The sequence below is a fragment of the Chanodichthys erythropterus genome, chromosome 6 (assembly GCF_024489055.1).
Source record: "Chanodichthys erythropterus isolate Z2021 chromosome 6, ASM2448905v1, whole genome shotgun sequence".
Lineage (NCBI taxonomy): Eukaryota > Metazoa > Chordata > Actinopteri > Cypriniformes > Xenocyprididae > Chanodichthys > Chanodichthys erythropterus.
In genome coordinates, this window is record NC_090226.1 from 33,189,383 (window position 1) to 33,207,211 (window position 17,829).

The 17,829-nt window shown below is 38.7% G+C and overlaps 1 protein-coding gene across 1 annotated transcript; it reads left to right on the forward strand.

The window, feature by feature from the left end:
* Positions 1 to 950: 950 nt before the first annotated feature.
* On the forward strand, positions 951 to 14,072 carry nr1d4b (nuclear receptor subfamily 1, group D, member 4b). Its single transcript, XM_067387533.1, has 8 exons — positions 951 to 1,415; positions 6,883 to 7,212; positions 7,298 to 7,386; positions 7,506 to 7,650; positions 10,629 to 11,185; positions 11,298 to 11,483; positions 12,194 to 12,404; positions 12,997 to 14,072. Exons 1-8 carry the CDS (start codon positions 1,400 to 1,402, stop codon positions 13,191 to 13,193), a joined length of 1,731 nt encoding a protein of 576 aa, XP_067243634.1. The 5' UTR covers positions 951 to 1,399; the 3' UTR covers positions 13,194 to 14,072.
* The last annotated feature ends 3,757 nt before the right edge of the window (positions 14,073 to 17,829 follow it).

A 17,829-nucleotide genomic window follows, 5' to 3' on the forward strand; every position in this document is an offset into this window, starting at 1 on the left:
ATTACTGACAGAAATTTCATTTTTGGGTGAACTAACCCTTTAAGTGTGAAACCATCAGGAACCCTTTAGTTTCCAGCTCCACCATTTTCCAGAACTTCAACCTACCTGGAGTCTCCAGAAGTGCAAGGTGTCAGGATCGAATGGTTAGGTAAAGAATCCAGATAGGGCCTATATGACCCCCACTTAAAAGAGTTAATTTTTATTCCATATCTGCAAAACGGACTTTTCAGGATAGCAAATGGACTAAAAATGAACTCCCACCTAGATTCTTTGATGAATAGGAAGTTCAAAAGAACAGAATTTATTTCAAATAGACAATGAAATATGTCACATTATAAATGTATACTGTCACTTTTGATCAATTTAATGCGTCATTGCTGAATAAAAAGTATTCATTTCTTTAAAAAAAAAAAATCTCACCCTTTATTTATGACGTGTAACTTATATATACAGGTACATTTCTCTGGAGTTGTATAGACACGTTTCTAAACATCATAGTTGAGTTATAATTCTCCAAACATTATTATCAAAATAAGGGTAGCTAATTTAGGCACATGACCTACATCCAAACCAGTGTGATGCAGGCTAAAAACGTGAGACCCACATGATGCCTTTCCGAAGTGCGTACTTCAGGCTGTTTGATGCGGTGTTCAGTCGGGCAAGCCCTCGATGGCTCCAAGCCTATCAGTCGCGCGCGTGTCGAGAGGAGGAACTCGAGCAATAGAAAGCTCTGGAGGGAAACAAACAGCAGTCACGGTGCGCTCCTCCTCCTCTACATGTGCCTCCCCCACGGCTCTCCCCCCTCTCATCACATTTGCATAAAATGTGTGTCAGTAGGGCAGCGCTCACATGCCGCGCGCGCATGCAAGCAGGCATTCCAATGTCAAACGAGTCCACGCGCAGTCATCTGCCACTGTGAACAACAGAGAGGAGGAACAGCAGCTACTACAGCAGCGTGACTGGGAAGGGAAAAGGGCGTGTGAAAAGGAGTCAGAGTCCTTGGCACACAATACCACAAACAATTTAAAGGGCATAGAAAGGCGGGGGGAAACTAGTGGGGGGAAAGCTCAGTCACATTTCTAAGACACCTGAAAACGTGTTTAGTGTGTATGAGTGTGATGCCTGTGCGCGTCTCAAACTAGTTGCACATCTCAGCCTTGATGCCAGGTCACTGATTGTTCGCTACTGTAATGTACACGATCCAGTCTTTAAGGACAGATCTCAGAGAGTGAAGACGCTTTATCTGACGGACTTCTGACTTTTGAGAACCAACTTCTTTTCCCGAGACAGACTTCTTGAAGTTATCACCTGTGTGGACGGAATTTGAAACACGCTTATTATTATTATAGAGCTGGCTCAGATATCTGCATATTCTTCATCAACACCAGGAACAGACACCATGGACGGCAGCCCAGGTGAGTTTTAAAAGCATTATTTTGGCTACAATTATTAATTAATGTAGATAAATTAATTGCTCGGATGAGAGACTATTGGTAGACTAGTCATTTTGCATTCACCCTTTTACAAGTTATTTGCCTAGTTTGACATAATGTCAATTTGTAAAATAGTGACATAAATATATTGGTATTTTAGTGCACATTTTACAATACCATTATGGTGTTATTTTTAGCTTTTGCGCGTATATATATATATATATATATATATAATATATATATATAATATATTTGACTATATCGCGCTCTCCCGATGTTTTGTCAAATATTTCCGGTCTCGCGTTGCACGTAAACAAACTCACGTGCAGCTGCTCGCGCGCTCTTCCAATAGACTGTGTACATCATCATGATGCATCATCCTCATAAATGAATTGTGACCTCCTACCAACCAACGACTTGTTGCTAAAACAAAGTTGCAATCGTAAAAATTAAACGCTATATCTGGGCACTCGCCAAAGTGATTCGTTTGTATTATGTGTATGCTACTCCAGTATGGAGGTGGATACAATCCAAAACTTGTCTATTGTCAAGGTGTTTCCCTTTCGACCCGGTAACGTGTTCATACGGTGATTCATTAACCCAGTCACGCTCGTGCGCCGGTGACTGATGTTCATTACTTTACGCGCTCCTCCTTTACATTCACCCGAACACGTGCATGTCAATAACTGCTCATGAACATGTGAGAGGATAACCATCGTTTATCCTGAAATGAAACACTGTAATAACATTCATTCACCACATCATGATCAGGGAGTAAACCAGAGTTTTGTTTACTGGCATCACATGACCTTTGCAATGATGCAGTGGTGCTTTTAAATGGCTCAACGGCTGTCATATAAAGTAAATTTCGATTTTTTTTAGCAAGTCATACTCAAAATGGAAATAATCCAGCTTAGTGTGATTCCAAAATACTGATTAAAATGGCTACTAGTTTTTTTGTTTTGTTTTTTGTGCAGCAAGTAAAATAATGATACACACTTAACATGGGAACTTTAAAACAGTAGACTCTAAATTGCAAAACTGTCCATTTCTTGAATATTATTATTATCATCACAGACTACAATTATGCAGTCTAACAATTGTCAGTGTGCTATTTTATGATGGGATAGAAATAACATATCTCAAAACGCGTAACCGTACAGTCAGTGTTAAGTGTGTTTTCGTGTGATTTCTTTGAAAGCGCTCCAGCTGCGCGCTTTGCATGTCATCATAGCGCTTTTCAGTCAGACAGACTTTCACTTTCACTGTCACGAGGATCAACTCCGAACTCCACGTGCCACGCGTGATTACCCAGGCACACACCCCCTCCTTGCTTGTGTTTTTGTTCCGGCAGCCCGTGTCTCATCCGGCCTCTGAAGGGAGGGAGGCTGGTCACTGGGTCAAAGTCAAACAGGCACAGATCTGAGCTTCTCTCTTCTCTGCCTGCGTGATCTCCGTTAAACACATGCTATAACAGGCACACCCTTATGTGATAGAAGATGGCCTATAAACAGACTAAAAGATTGAGTCGTCTTGTAAAAACAAAGCTCAAAGCTGTAACAAATATGGAACTCACATGCACTTTGTTCCTGGTAGTGTTGCTGATGTCAAAAATGAATAAATTAGATTACAAAGCGAATGATAAGTTGTGCATTTGTAGCACACTGAGCGTTCATTCACATAGGTTGTGCTGCACACCTGTGTTTTCTTCAAGAAGATATAATATTGACCTGGTTTTCTGCAGCAGCACATGTCTGAGGGCATCAAACCTTCCAACAAGACACAAGAAATCAAAGCCTCCCAACTGAGAGTCTGAAAACTCACCTGCCAAATCAATGAAAAAGTTATTCACTTAATGTGGCTGGTTTAAAATATAGTTCATTCTTCTGTAAATCATTCAACTGCCTTTAGAAAACATTAACATGAAGAATAAATCAAAAACGCATGAATAAGAAAGGTTCGACTACACATTCAGATACACCTATACATGAAATTCACAGCTGAGCTATAAATGAATGCATGAGAAAAACTGTTTGGAAGATGAGTGGACACTTTATTTCACATTGTATTTAATGCACATAATGGAAAGTGAGCTCTCGAATAATATGTAATATGAATAATAACATTGAAGGGAAGCATACACTCTAAAAATGCTGGGTTAAAAACAACCCAAGTTGGGTTGAAAATGTACAAACCCAGTGGTTGGGTTAAAAATGTTTGCCCAACCTGCTGGGTAGTTTTATTTAACTCAACTATTGTTTAAAAATTACTGTATTGCTTAATTAAAATTAACCTAAAGTATGTTGGAAATGAACATTTATTAATGTTCATTGAATAATTATTAAACAATAGACATTTATTAAATTGCTTATTAATAAATTTATATTAATAAACTATTGAATTTATATTAATAAAATATTAAAGCTTATTAATAAACATTCACCTTTTGTCTATTATTGTTGTCTCTAATTGCATCTGGTTTTTAATTTCCCAACTATTTTGGGTTCATTTTAAGCTAGCCATATAGCAATTTTTAAATAACAGTTGGTTTAAATAAAACTACCCAGCAGGTTGGGCAAACATTTGTCCATTTTCAACCCAACTTGGGTTGTTTTTAACCCAGCATTTTTTTAGAGTGTATGACTAACTTAAAATGATCCCAAAATAGGTTAGAAATTAAAAATCAGACTTACTAATAATCAAAAGGTGAACAATTATTACACTCTTAAAAATGCTGGGTTGTTTCAACCCAATTTTGGGTCAAAAATGGACAAACCCAACCATTGAGTTAAATTTTTAAATGCATTTTTTAACCCAACGGTTGGGTTTGTCCATATTTGACCCAAAATTGAGTTGAAACAACCCAGCATTTTTTAGAGTGTAATAAGCAATTTAATTAATGGTTGTTGTTTAATTATTATTCATTAAACATAAATGTTCATTAATTAAACATTAAACATTACTAAAACATTAATAAATAAATATACTTTGGGTTCAATTTAATCAAGCAATTCAGTAATTTTTAAACAATTGTTGAATTAAAGTTTGGGCAAACATTTAACCCAACCCAACATTTCTAACCCAACTTGGGTTGTTTTTAACCCAGCTTTTTTTTTTTTTTTTTAAGCAAGTATTTTAGTATCACATTCCAGGTGATACAAAATTATACAGCATCACATCACCAGCAGTTACTATTATAGTGCATTAAAACACAATATGCAATACAATGCTACATAGTATAATATGAAATGTACATTTATAGCTTACTAATGTTATTCAAATCCATTAAAGTGATTATACATAAATTCTATTTTGCATATAGAACGAATGCAGCACTGTTCAGAATTTGTCATGTATGTTGCTGTTGAGTGGGACTTTGGTTTTTCCTGAAGAGCAGGTTTCACACATTCAGACCATAACTGAAATTCAATAACCCATTCATTCTTTCTCCTAGTCTCATTCACCCTTGAGCATGTGAGACAAATTACACTAGAGGAAAGATGATTCATGTGGTAAATTACTCCTACAAAATGGACGTGGAAACAGTTTAACTCGGATGAAATTGGGAAGGACAGTGAATGCTGTAGAGGCAGCACGTTATAAACAAGTGAGAAGAGGTGAAATGAGTTGCGTTTAAAAAACAACAAGGCGACAACAAAACAAGCTCATATGTCGAGCAAACGTGACCGTGCACGTTCATGCATGCTCTCCAGTTTCCGGTGACTCAAGTATTACAAACACGGGCGCATAAATGTGGCCTCGGTTACTGTTTTTAAGCCCTCTTCAAACGTGAGCAGCAGGCTGGCAGTTTGTGTGGCTTTTTTTCCCCTCTTACTGCGGCTGTTTTAGACACGGGACTGCGGAAAGAGGCTTGTATTTTCGGGGCGTTCACTGTGTCAGGAGTGCATGTGAGTCGGCGGTCAGGTGGCTGGCAGCTCTGGTGCGCGTTCCCGGGCGCGCCGCCAGAGGAGCGCGCAGCGCGTGAGGTGGGGGTGTGAGAGTTCTTGGTTCCGTGTTTCTGATTCGCAAACAAATCGTTCTTTTGAGTCGGTTCTTTTTGATGATTCGGTTTAACAGTCTCGGAAGATGAGAAGGAGTAGTAATTTGTAAGATAGAACTTTTACGCGATGGAGACAACGCGACTTTTGACGCAAGAAAAACACGCGTAAGAAAAACACTCTTTTAAGGTGCCATCATTAAACTGGAAGATGCACATTGCATTAAAAAACAATAAAATATAAAACGCAATCATGTAAACAAACAAGTGTATTTCACTAACACTGAACTTGGGAAAACCAGCATGTAATTCTTGGAACACTTTGGAGAGACGAACGGATTGAATCACATGAAGTGAACCGACCGTGAAATAAATCCGATTCCCCTACACGTGAGTCAGTATGGCTCATCCTGGCACATTTCTCACGTTTGAGCCTTCTCCTGGCGCGGTTTGAAACATGTGATTCATGATGAAGGATGAGCTAGCCAGACTGAAAGTAGTGGAGGGTTCAAACATGTGAGACATTTCCAAGTTTACATAGAAATCAGTGGCCTGGCAGCTTTTTGAAAATTCTACTGTTCTGGACAAAAAAAAAAAATCTGACACCCTCTCCGAAACAATCCCATTCAGTTAATAACAGACATTTAACTGATACAGAGAGTAACAATGTGGCTAAAATATTGCACGTTCAAATCCCAAAATCCCACATACATTTGCCTAAGATACTAAAGGTCAGGTTAACCTAAAAAAAAACAACAACAAAAAAACTGGCTATTAGGCACTTTGCATAAAAGCCTCAGCTAAATGACATTTGCTGAATTCTGCAGAATGGATTTAAACTGAGATGTGAATATACATTCTTATTGGTAGATGAAATTAGCAACAATGTTATAATATATAATAATAATAATAATAATAATAATAATATAATATATATATATATATATATATATATATATATATATATATATATATATATATATATATATATATATATTAGTAGTCAACATTTGAAGTTGATCAAAAAGGTTAATCAAAGTTGTCCTAAGAAGTAGGTTTTAGGACAACTTTGAAAGGTTTTGATCCACTTCAAATGTTGACTACTATATATATATATATATATATATATATATATATATATAAACTCTTGGGATAGTTTGGTTTTGTGCGCAAATATCACACATGAAATTACTCATAGCAGATCTTGGCAGGTGGAGCTGGGGAGGTTGGAGGGCTGCAGGAGCAGTTTATAGCAAACACTAAACCAGACTGTTTAAATGTTTAGCATGCAGACTTGTTGGCTGCTGATGTACCAGAGACAAATCAGCTTGTAGAGCCATGTGCCATCTAGAGTTTCATGACTGATCTAGATATAAATAATAACAAGACCAACTTATCCTCATGAAATATTCTTTTCCCTCTTTTTCTCTCTTCTCCTTCACACACACACAGGTGAAGGAGTGATCCACTATGCAGGCTCAACAGGAAGTGCCAGCCCTAGTCCAGGAAGCCCATCCAGTGGGTACCAGACACAGTCGCCATCCTCTCAACCCTCATCCCCCGAGGAGGTCTCCTTCACTGAGCTTGGTGCCCTTAAAAAATATTCAGCTGGAAGCAATGGCAGTTCTGCAGGGGGCAACAAACTGGTTTTCCAATTTCCAGAAGTAAGCAGTGCTACCTCTGCCAACACCATTACCCCGACCGTAACATCATCAGGGCAAAACTCCTACTCTCACCCGATGGTTGGCAGGCGACCCATTGGGTTCACGGGTACCTTTACAAGTGAGTATTATTGGAGTCATTTTTGATATGATTGATATCTTTTACCATTGACCACTGCTAACCTGTTTCAAATTTATGTTAATAGAAACAGGAGGTATGGTGTTGCTTTGCAAAGTATGTGGGGATATTGCATCAGGATTTCACTATGGTGTCCATGCATGTGAGGGTTGCAAGGTAAGGACACTTACAAACGCACACTGCTCACTCATAAAATACTCTCAAAGTGCATATTTATGTTGGCTTTTATACTGAGGCTGAAGTCACCATTCAATCTGATCTTGTGTTATCCTCAGGGTTTCTTCCGCCGCAGTATCCAGCAGAACATCAATTATAAGATGTGTGTGAAGAATGAAAACTGCCTGATCATGAGGATGAACCGCAATCGCTGTCAGCACTGTCGCTTTAAGAAGTGTCTCTCTGTCGGCATGTCTAGAGATGGTAAGAGCTTTAAATATACAGTTATTAATAATAAACATTATTATTCTTGGTATGACCATATATTATTTGCAGTGTTTGCTGAGGGGAAACATCAGTATTACCACACATACATAGTGTTAGGAATGTTGTTAGTTCAGTAAACAACCACCTTGCAACCCCCAGTTACACCCAGTAATTGCACTTTTCTAGGCAAGTATATGTTTGACACTGATCTGGAGACCAGAATATAGACTGGTGGGTCTTAAGGCCTTTCGCATGTGAAATTTTTGCACGTTAAAAAATAAATTCGACCTCATGTTATGTCAATCACGTTTGCACACTTCCTCCGAAACTTTCATCCGTCAAAAAAATATTCGGATCAGGTTCGATTTTCTGCGTTTTTCACATCCGTGTCACGCATTTTGAGAGACGTTTTGACAATTCAGAGCCACCGTATGCGAACACAAAAATCCTGAATGCCATCTGACAAGTTGATCCATGTTGCCTACAGCACAAAACAGCAGCACTGAATGACAAAAAACATGAGAATACAAAGAGACCGAATATAAAGACAGATTGTGCCAGTAGCAAAGCATCAAACTGCAACTGGCATCCTGAAGTAAACTTTGAAACGCTCGGGATAATCACGCAGCTCCTTGATGAGGTGAATTCTCCTTTCTCTCTATGCAATCTTGAAATTGGATGGACCCAATATTTCCTCTTTTTAAGGAGAGAGAGGACAACTAAATCATGCTCACTGCTTGAAGACTTCATTTTGTATTGTTTTGCGTTTTTTTTTTCTTTTTTCTTTTTCTCCACTACGCATTCATTAATACGCATCGGACTCAGTGTGCAAAGGCCTTTAGTCCAATATTAACCCACATAACAACCACAGACAACACCCTAGAAACTGCTCAGCAACATGATAACAATGCTTAGACAGGTTTAAAGATAGCGAAGCACGTTTTAACCTTTCAAAGACCATTCCCAAGGTTTAATGTGGGCTTCTCATGACTCAGTATAGACTACAATATAGTCAAGGTATGCGTCACAATTAGGTACATCACCCAACACAATATGCATCGGCTTTTGAAAACTGGCTGGTACATTTCTCATCCCGGACGAGCCCCCAATTGTTAATTGTTTTGCTTAACAAAAATAAGGGAATAAATCTTGAGGAGATAGTATGGCCTAAAGTGAGTTCAATTCAGTGAGTTCAATTAGAATCTGTGGGATTTGAGTTTCGAGTGAAGGCAAAATATTTCCCCATGTAGATTCCACACCTGGTTAAAGTTTGTTACGCAAATGTGATGCGTTTACCAACAGAAAGCTGCTTGGTTTGAAAGGGACCTCTGTGTGAGTGGTGTTTCATGCAACGCTACACTACTGACAATGGACAACTGACCTTTTTTGCTGCAAAATTTTGCAAATGCGACCGCATCTTTACAGCACATTTAATACGTGCTTTCAATTCTGCTTTATATTTCCTAACCCAGCATCCACCATCTGTTCTCTAATGCTTGCACCCATGGCTTAGGCCCTGTTCTGACAGTTTCCTTTCACCGTTGATTTATTAGTGCAGGCACGCCTAAATCCCACAAGTCATCACTCACTGTAAAAACTGCAGCAAATCAGGTTAATTTGGGGAATTGGGGACACAAATGGCCCGAGCTCCTCGTACACTGCAGTTTAATGTGTTTCCAGGTCTTCGTTTGCTGTATTGCAGGATTAATTAAGATGCAAACGCTAGCTGGGATTTAATAAAGTGCTTTGTCGATGTAACCCAGAAGAAGAATTTCAATTGAATGCAGTGCATAAATGTACTGAAATATCTTTTCAGTTTGTCCTCTAGCACACTTTGCCCATACAGGACAGTGTTGTCTCTGGGGAGCTTTGTAAACTGGGCTGATAATAAATCATATTTTCTGGGGCTAGTGTACATATTTAGGTGACCTAAAAAGCAGAAAAGTGAAGTGATACAGTATGCACCATCATATTTCAACGTCACATGATGTACTTGACCTTGTTTTTCTCCCTTGTAGCCACACTGTAATTAAACTAGATTTCCAATTAATTTGAAAGTTTATGAATATATACAGAATCTTTATGGATTTAGCTTTTCAGGGTATTGTAATGCTATGATGCCCTTAAATGCAAAAGGCATTGTGCATGTTACTTGCTATACAGTAGATGGTATATTCTCCCTCCATTATATTATGTCATTGCACTTGTCTTTTGAAACCTTGACTTCTCCCTTTACACTGGCTTACGCCTTCACGTGAGGCTCTATATTACACCTCTAGACACAAAAAACCTTGTTATATTACATATCTGGTTTTGCTTTAGTGCTTGTTTTAGCAGTTTTAACCTATCCTTGCTTGCTGAAGTCACCTTACATTGCTCAAGACTCCTTATCAGTCCAGTTTATCATCATCATCTCATGTTCCTCTGCCCTACAACATTGCACCACTTAACTATTCTAACGCCTTCTCCTCTCTGCCCTTTTCACCCATAACCTGCTAACCCTTTAACTCATGACTGTATCTGTTTCACCTGCTGTCATTTACTCCATCACTCATTCCCTCAGTGACATCACCTCTGCTTCGGGTGACTCACTGACCCACTTCCCAATGGGATAGAGACACACGGAGAGAGAGAAACAGAAGGATGGGGGAGGTGTATTATACAGTTGTAGGATCTATGAATAGCTGCGAGGTGGAGTAGGGAGAGATTGGATGAGAAAGAGATGGGGGAAGTAGAACAGAAAGAAGCTTTGCAGACCAGTCATAATCTGATATGAAAGATTGGTGGCCACTGTGATGTAATCTTGCTTCATGTCTATTATAAAACGGAGAGTTTGTGTCCTGAATGTAGTATTCTACATCATACAATAAACCCATCTGCCATATGCATAAATATAATCTAGTAAACTGAAACAGGAACCTTAAAGGATTAGTTCACTGCATACTAAGTGACATTTTTCCCCCCGTTTCTCCTAGCTGTGCGATTTGGACGCATTCCGAAACGTGAGAAACAACGTCTACTGGATGAAATGCAGAGTTACATGAACAGCCTTAATGAATCGGCGTCCATGGACATCAACTGTACTACACCCACCGAGACCCCTGCCAGCCCTGAAGATGGCCAATCAGAAGAGGCCATTGGTGCTATCTCGCAAGCTTATCGTAACATCTTCGTGAATGGGGAGAAGTTGTTAGTGAAGATTGACGATGACAACAACAACAATCCTTCTTCCTTCCGGCATAATCAAATACAAGAGTCCGGCTACACCCAGTCTCACCCTCAGCCAAGCATCTCACCGCAAGAACATGCTGTCCATTCTACAACAAGCTGCCTCACCCAATCCAGATGTCCGTTCGCTAACCACGAAAACAAACCAACAATCCAGGTTATGGACAACAACCCCTATAACTTCCCACAATCCTCAAGTCCCAACCAGGGAACTACACCTTCTCAAAGCTATCCATCTAAGCACAACAGTTATTCCACTCAGACATCTTGTCCTTGGAGACTGAGTCCTGGTGCTAAAGTTCTGGTAGGTTTTATGAGGGCATATGATTTGTTGCACAATGCTAAACAATGTCTAAGTTTACTATTTGTTTATATATATAATTCATGAGACTCTTTCTCTTTCTGTATTTCCCTAGGCATGTCCTCTCAATGCATGTCCCATATCCCCAGCCAGTCACTCCAGTCAACAGGTGTGGGAGAGTTTCTCCCAGTGCTTCACTCCAGCTGTTAAAGAAGTGGTTGAATTTGCCAAAAGCATTCCAGGGTTTCAGGCACTGAGTCAACATGATCAGGTCATGCTGCTGAAGGCAGGAACCTTTCAGGTGAGAAACGCCAAAGTCTGTCCCCAGATCATTTCCAATCAGACTGTCTTAGCCTGGATGTATCTGCTTTCCTTCATGAGCCTATATTAGATCTCAATCACATAAGGCAGTTTCTAGTGGTGGGAATCCCATGTTGGTCCAGGTTGGTGTAGTTCTGGTCTACCAGAACTCCTGCTTTCCATGTTGGGGGCCAGCAAACCAGCATCCCATGTTGGTCCCAGCATGCAAAATATGAGGTATATTTTGCATGCTGGGACCAACATGGGATGCTGGTCCAGCAAGGCTGGATTTTTCAGCAGGGTCATTTCCGCAAATCTTTCGAACAAATATTTAGAGCCAAAATATTGTTGACTCAAGCTCACGACCCAAGGATTGATTCGGTTCAGATTGGTTTTGTGAACTGGTTCGATTGATTCATTGAAAAGATTTGCCTCAACTGAACAATTCGATCATGAATCTGACATCCCTTGCAGTTTTGTTAGTTAAAAGTTTCAAACACATTGTGTTACGGACAACTATTTACAGACTGCGCAAAGGCTCTAGACTTATATCTTTACAGATTTGTTTTTTAACACTCAGCTAATATGGTCTGAATGTGAAATGCTTGCAGTACTTAAATTACAATGATTGAAGCCTCTGAGAGTTGTTTGATGCACTTTACGCAGCCAAATCTTGAACAGTTTATTTAACATAGTATATCTTCATTGCAGGTTCTAATGGTGAGGTTCTGCTCACTGTTTGATGCCAAGGAACGGACGGTAACATTCCTAAATGGTCAGACCTACCCGTTGGCATCCCTACGAGTGCTTGGCATGGGCGGCCTTCTGGACGCCATGTTTGAGTTCAGTGAGAAGCTGGGGAACATGGGGCTGGAGGCCGATGAGATGGGCCTCTTCATGGCTGTGGTGCTGGTTTCTGCAGGTACATTGGATTCCCAGTCATTGAGAGAATTATCACACACAAGCAATGTTTGAAGTGTGTCAGTACTAGTGAGATGTCAAACTTTAGGCATCACAGCTTTGCTTTTCACATGGCTGTTTCAACAGTATAATGATACGGAATGTTTGGCCAATTCTAAATCAGCATCACATGTGTTATTTGTGGATAACGTGATACTAAAATGCATTGACTACAGCCATCATTTTGGATGGAATGTTTTTGCAAAGGAAAACATTCCATTTTGATAAGCTGCTAAATTTTTCTTCATTTTCCATTCCACTGCACTATTGCATTGTTTTTCAATGTAAACATGTTAGACATCTTTTGCAGCGTCTCGTGCATGACAAGGCGTTCTAAAAACATGCCGTTCAAGTTCAAAAACGTGTCTCTAGACCTTGCGCTTTTTCTCATTCCATTGACCTGCATCTCACATTTTAAACGCATTCTGTGTGAACCGGCCCTTAGAAGGTAGTTGCTTATGTTGCTTATGCAGTGAGTTTGGAATAGAGCTGTCTCTAAGTTTATACACAGAGACAATATTCCAGTTACTCATGATTATTTTTCTCTGTATCAGATCGCTCAGGTATATCGGACATGGGCGCCGTAGAGCAGCTCCAGGAGGATTTGATCGGAGCTCTTCGCGCTCTCATCACGCGCCGGAGGCCGGAGGACAGCTCGCTCTTCCCCAAACTCCTGCTGCGTCTGCCTGACCTCCGCACCCTCAACAACCAGCACTCCGACAAACTCCTCGCCTTCCACATTGACCCCTGAGGACAGAAAGAGACAATCGCCAGACCTACCTAAGATCATCTACACGGGGTCAAAGCAGAGATTCAGGGTGCTCTTCTTGTACAAATAAGCCATGCATAATTCAGGATGAACTTCGAATTTACACAGACACCTCAGACTGACTTCACCACGTCAAACTTTTCCAGTGTAACATTAGAAGTCTATAATGAATGGAGCAGATGCTGGACATTTGGACTTTTCAGGAGAATTTCCAAGAAATTCAAGAACCGAAGAAGAGGGAATAGATTTTTCTTTCTACAATGGACATTCGATGAGATTATGAGGTGATTTTATAACCAGAATTAATCTGGACTCGCAAATCAGTGTCAGTATGCAGTTTTGGAACATTATAAATATTTTTCTCACTCCAGATGCCATGCATTCATTATCATATTGTTCAACACATTGTACAACCTTAACTACTTCTCATATGCTAACTCATAATTCAATAATTTCATTTTACGCATTCTTATATCACCTTGTGGGCCGTTATAAATATTGTTTATTGCTCATGTCAGGCACAGGCAGTCAAAACCTTGAGTGTAAAAACATGTATTATAATTGAAATATATGATCGTTTCTCATAACTGTATAAGACTGTAATATGTATTCTCGTGTGGAAATATCATAATAGCAGGGACAGTGGGTTGTTCAATGAAGAAAGGACTGCTCATCTTGTATTTAAACAACAGCTCTGCATGGATATGGATTATTCTACTCTTTGCAGTTCAGAATTTTCTTTTGTATTGGAGAGGATGGGTTAACTGCAAAGTGGACATTGACATTTCTACACATTCATTTGTTTCACGTGCATCTAAATGTATATTTGATAAATGTATTATGTTTATCTTTTACCATAGAGATGGCAAGATTATGTGATATTAAAAGATTACCTTTGAATTTTTGCAAACTGAGTTTTTTTGTATACATACATGTGTATATATAGTATTCTGAGCACTGCACGTTCCTTTGCACACGGAATGCTGATGGAGCACAATGGTATCCTAGCAACAGGAAATGGAACCAGCATGAGCTGATGTATGTGATCTATGTGATTTTCCCCTTCATTTAAATAATGGCTCCAGGGGTCCAAATGGAATCTTTGTTTCATTACATTCTCTGCCTTCTTACTATTACAGATATAACACTGTAGCAAAGAATAATACGTCTAGAGTGCAGTGTAGAATATTTAATGTTGACCATACCAAATGTATCATACCTGTGAATAATGAAATGAAATGTTAGACGAATGTGATGCTGTTGGTAGAATGAGATTGAGGCAACAGAAATGAAACAAACACGCTATGGAGCCACTGACAGCTGTGAAATGGGACAAAGGAACAGGGAGAATATGGATTTACGTTGTGCCCCTTCTCTATACTGTGTTTTAAAAGAAAATTAATATTACTATTTGCATATGATCCTTAAGAAATTTATATTTATAAATATATATATTATACACGATCAGGCATTACATTATGACCACCTTCTTAATATTGTGTTGGTCCCTCTTTTGCTGCCAAAACAGCCCTGACCCGTCGATGCATGGACTCCTCTAGACCCCTGAAGGTGTGCTGTGGTATCTGCACCAAGATGTTAGCAGCAGATCCTTTAAGTCCTCCATGGATCGGACTTGTTTGTTCAGCACATCCCACAGATGCTTGATTGAATTGAGATCTGGAGAATTTGGAGGTCAAGTCAACACCTCAAACTCGTTGTTGTGCTCCTCAAACCATTCCTGAACCATTTTTGCTTCATGTCAGGGCGCATTATCCTGCTGAAAGAGGCCACAGCCAGCAGGGAATACCGTTTCCATGAAAGGGTGTACATGGTCTGCAACAATGCTTAGGTAGGTGATACGTGTCAAAATAACATCCACATGGATGGCAGGATCCAAGGTTTCCCAGCAGAACATTGCAGAACAGTCGTCTAGCCATCACAATTTTGCCCTTGTCAAACTCGCTCAAATCCTTACGCTTGCTCATTTTTCCTGCTTCTAACATCAACTTTGAGGACAAAATGTTCACTTGCTGCCTAATATATAAAATATGTCAAATACATATGCTATCAAATATAGCCTATATCAAACATATATGAATAAATGAGTCCAGATTCGTATTGCACATTCAACCAGTAATGCTTGATATGGCATTATATTCTTATAAACAGTAAGTGCGCCCTCTTTAGGTTATTGTGCCATATTACATTTAAGTGAACAGTAATGTTAAAGACATTAGTTTAATAAAGTCTTTAAATTAATGATTTCCTTAAATGATTTCTAAATCAGTTTCTTTTCCAGCCAAGCTAAGCAAGCAATGAAACAAAATGTTGTAGCTCTGAAACTCATCAGATAATTCAACAATTTGTATCTGGAATTATTTATATTCATCTTAAACTGAAAGTGTGAATAAAGTTGATGCAATGAGAGCCAGTCAGATGAAGAAGCGATGGATAAAAATTATTGTATTTATAAGTAAAGAATAAAATGAATAATAAACAATGAATGTTTAAATAAAGAATAATCAGCTTTTAATAGTAAGTAGCAAAGTAACAATAAACCAGTCAGTATCACAACATCTCTGAGTAAAATAATATTGTCACAGGAGCAAAAGAGCAAAAGAAGGGCTCTTCTTGCTATGAGAGAGATGCAAGAGCTTTCCATCATGTTCAGACCTTATAATAATACTAATGTGATTATAAGTGAGACATTTGATATGAGACAGGATACCAGACTTTGTAGACAAAAAATAATAAAGATCATTTTAGTATATAAAATAGCTTGTCTCAACTTGATATTTTCAGAGGCAGAGCTGAACTAAATATCTGAAGAGAATAGATTAATATGAGTATATGATATCAAAAGATATAATGGATAAAAAAAACATTCATAAATCTTCTGATACAATATGTTTGAAAGGATAAATCATAGAAATAACCACAGAAAAATAATCAAAAGCATACATTTTTTATATACACCATAAAAATAAAGTGAATAAAACAGAGAGGTATGCTTTAAAGAAATTAAAATCTTAAAGGGAGGGTGAATGTGAAATTAAGCTGTTAAGCTTGAGTTATCAACAAGTTATTGCTATTACTGCAAACTATATATGGGGACTTATTACAAGAAAAGTTATTACTATTGGACAGACACCAGGCCATAGGAGAGGGAAGAGCGCCCTCTACTGACAAAACTATTTTAGCTTAGAAGACATAACTTTCAAAAATATTTCTGACGTCTTTGAAAAATACATTTCTGTAGCTCATACAATGCCAAGTTTATGTTGTCGAATCCCAAGAAATGTGTGAAATACGTCACTGTGGATAAAAGCATTTGCCAAATGCAATAAAGACAAATATCGAAACTCTGCAAAACGGAGATCTTTCATTCCCTTTAGCACATATAAATAAACACCCATCGTACTATAGTTTGTCCCACTGACATGCAGTCTTCCAGAAATAAACCCTTAAACCTTTAACACACTTAACACATTGTCAGTCATTACAAAAGCAGCTTACAAAAGCCATGAAGTCACTGTTTCAAAAGCTGACAGTCACATGACCCACAAGCTGAGACAGGCAAAACATTATTTACTAATAAATACTATTATACAATTGTTAACACATAACATTGCAGATGTGCTTAGATTGTTCACACATGGCAGGGCTCTCCAAACGCGGTCCTGGAGAGTTTAGCTCCAACTATCCTCAAATCACCTGTCTGGAAGTTTCTAGTATGTCTAGTAAGACCTTGATTAGCTGGTTCGGGTGTGTTTAATTGGGGTTGGAGCTATATGGCCACACTGATATATTGCCTATGTAACTATATCAACAATATGAATCACAAAACATGTGATGAAACAGCTAAATCTAATTATTGATTACAACAGAAATTGTAATTAATGACTTTATAACTGTAGATTAGCTTCTCAAATTTGCCCCTATTTGGGTGTGAGCAAAAACACGCTGTTTTTGTGTGTCCCTTTAAATGCAAATGAGCTGCTGCTCCCCGCCCCCTTTCCAGAAGAGGGTGGAGCTTTAACAGCTCAACAACAACGAAGCTGGAGAATCTCACGCAGCCAAAATGAGGATTGTCAGTGTTGGTGTTCAGCCTTACATTGTTCAAACCGGAGTCGACACTGATGGAGAGACTCAGGAAGAAGTTACAACTTTTAGACATTTCTGAATGGTTAGTGGATAAATGTGCTGGCCTTTGCAAATAAATATAGCAAAATTTAATGTCTTGTCTTTACAGAAAACGTTCACAATTTTTACAGGACAATCACTTTTACACTGATTTTAAACAAGGTTTAAAATAGACGACAGAGTCAAGTCAAGTCAAATTTATTTATATAGCGCTTTTACAATTGGTAATTGTTCAAAGCAGCTTTACATATTAGAAGCACAGAAAAAGGGAAGAGGTTAAAAATAAGCTGTACAACCTAGCGTGGTAATATGTAACATATACAAGATGGTGCTACATTAAGCCAATGTCGGCTGACTCCCAGGGGTGGAAAAAAACCCCTAGGAGAAAAACCCAGCGTGCTAGCATTGGGAAAAAAGTCCTAGGAGGGAAAAAACCCCTTGGAAGATATATAATATATCAGACATCTGACAGACA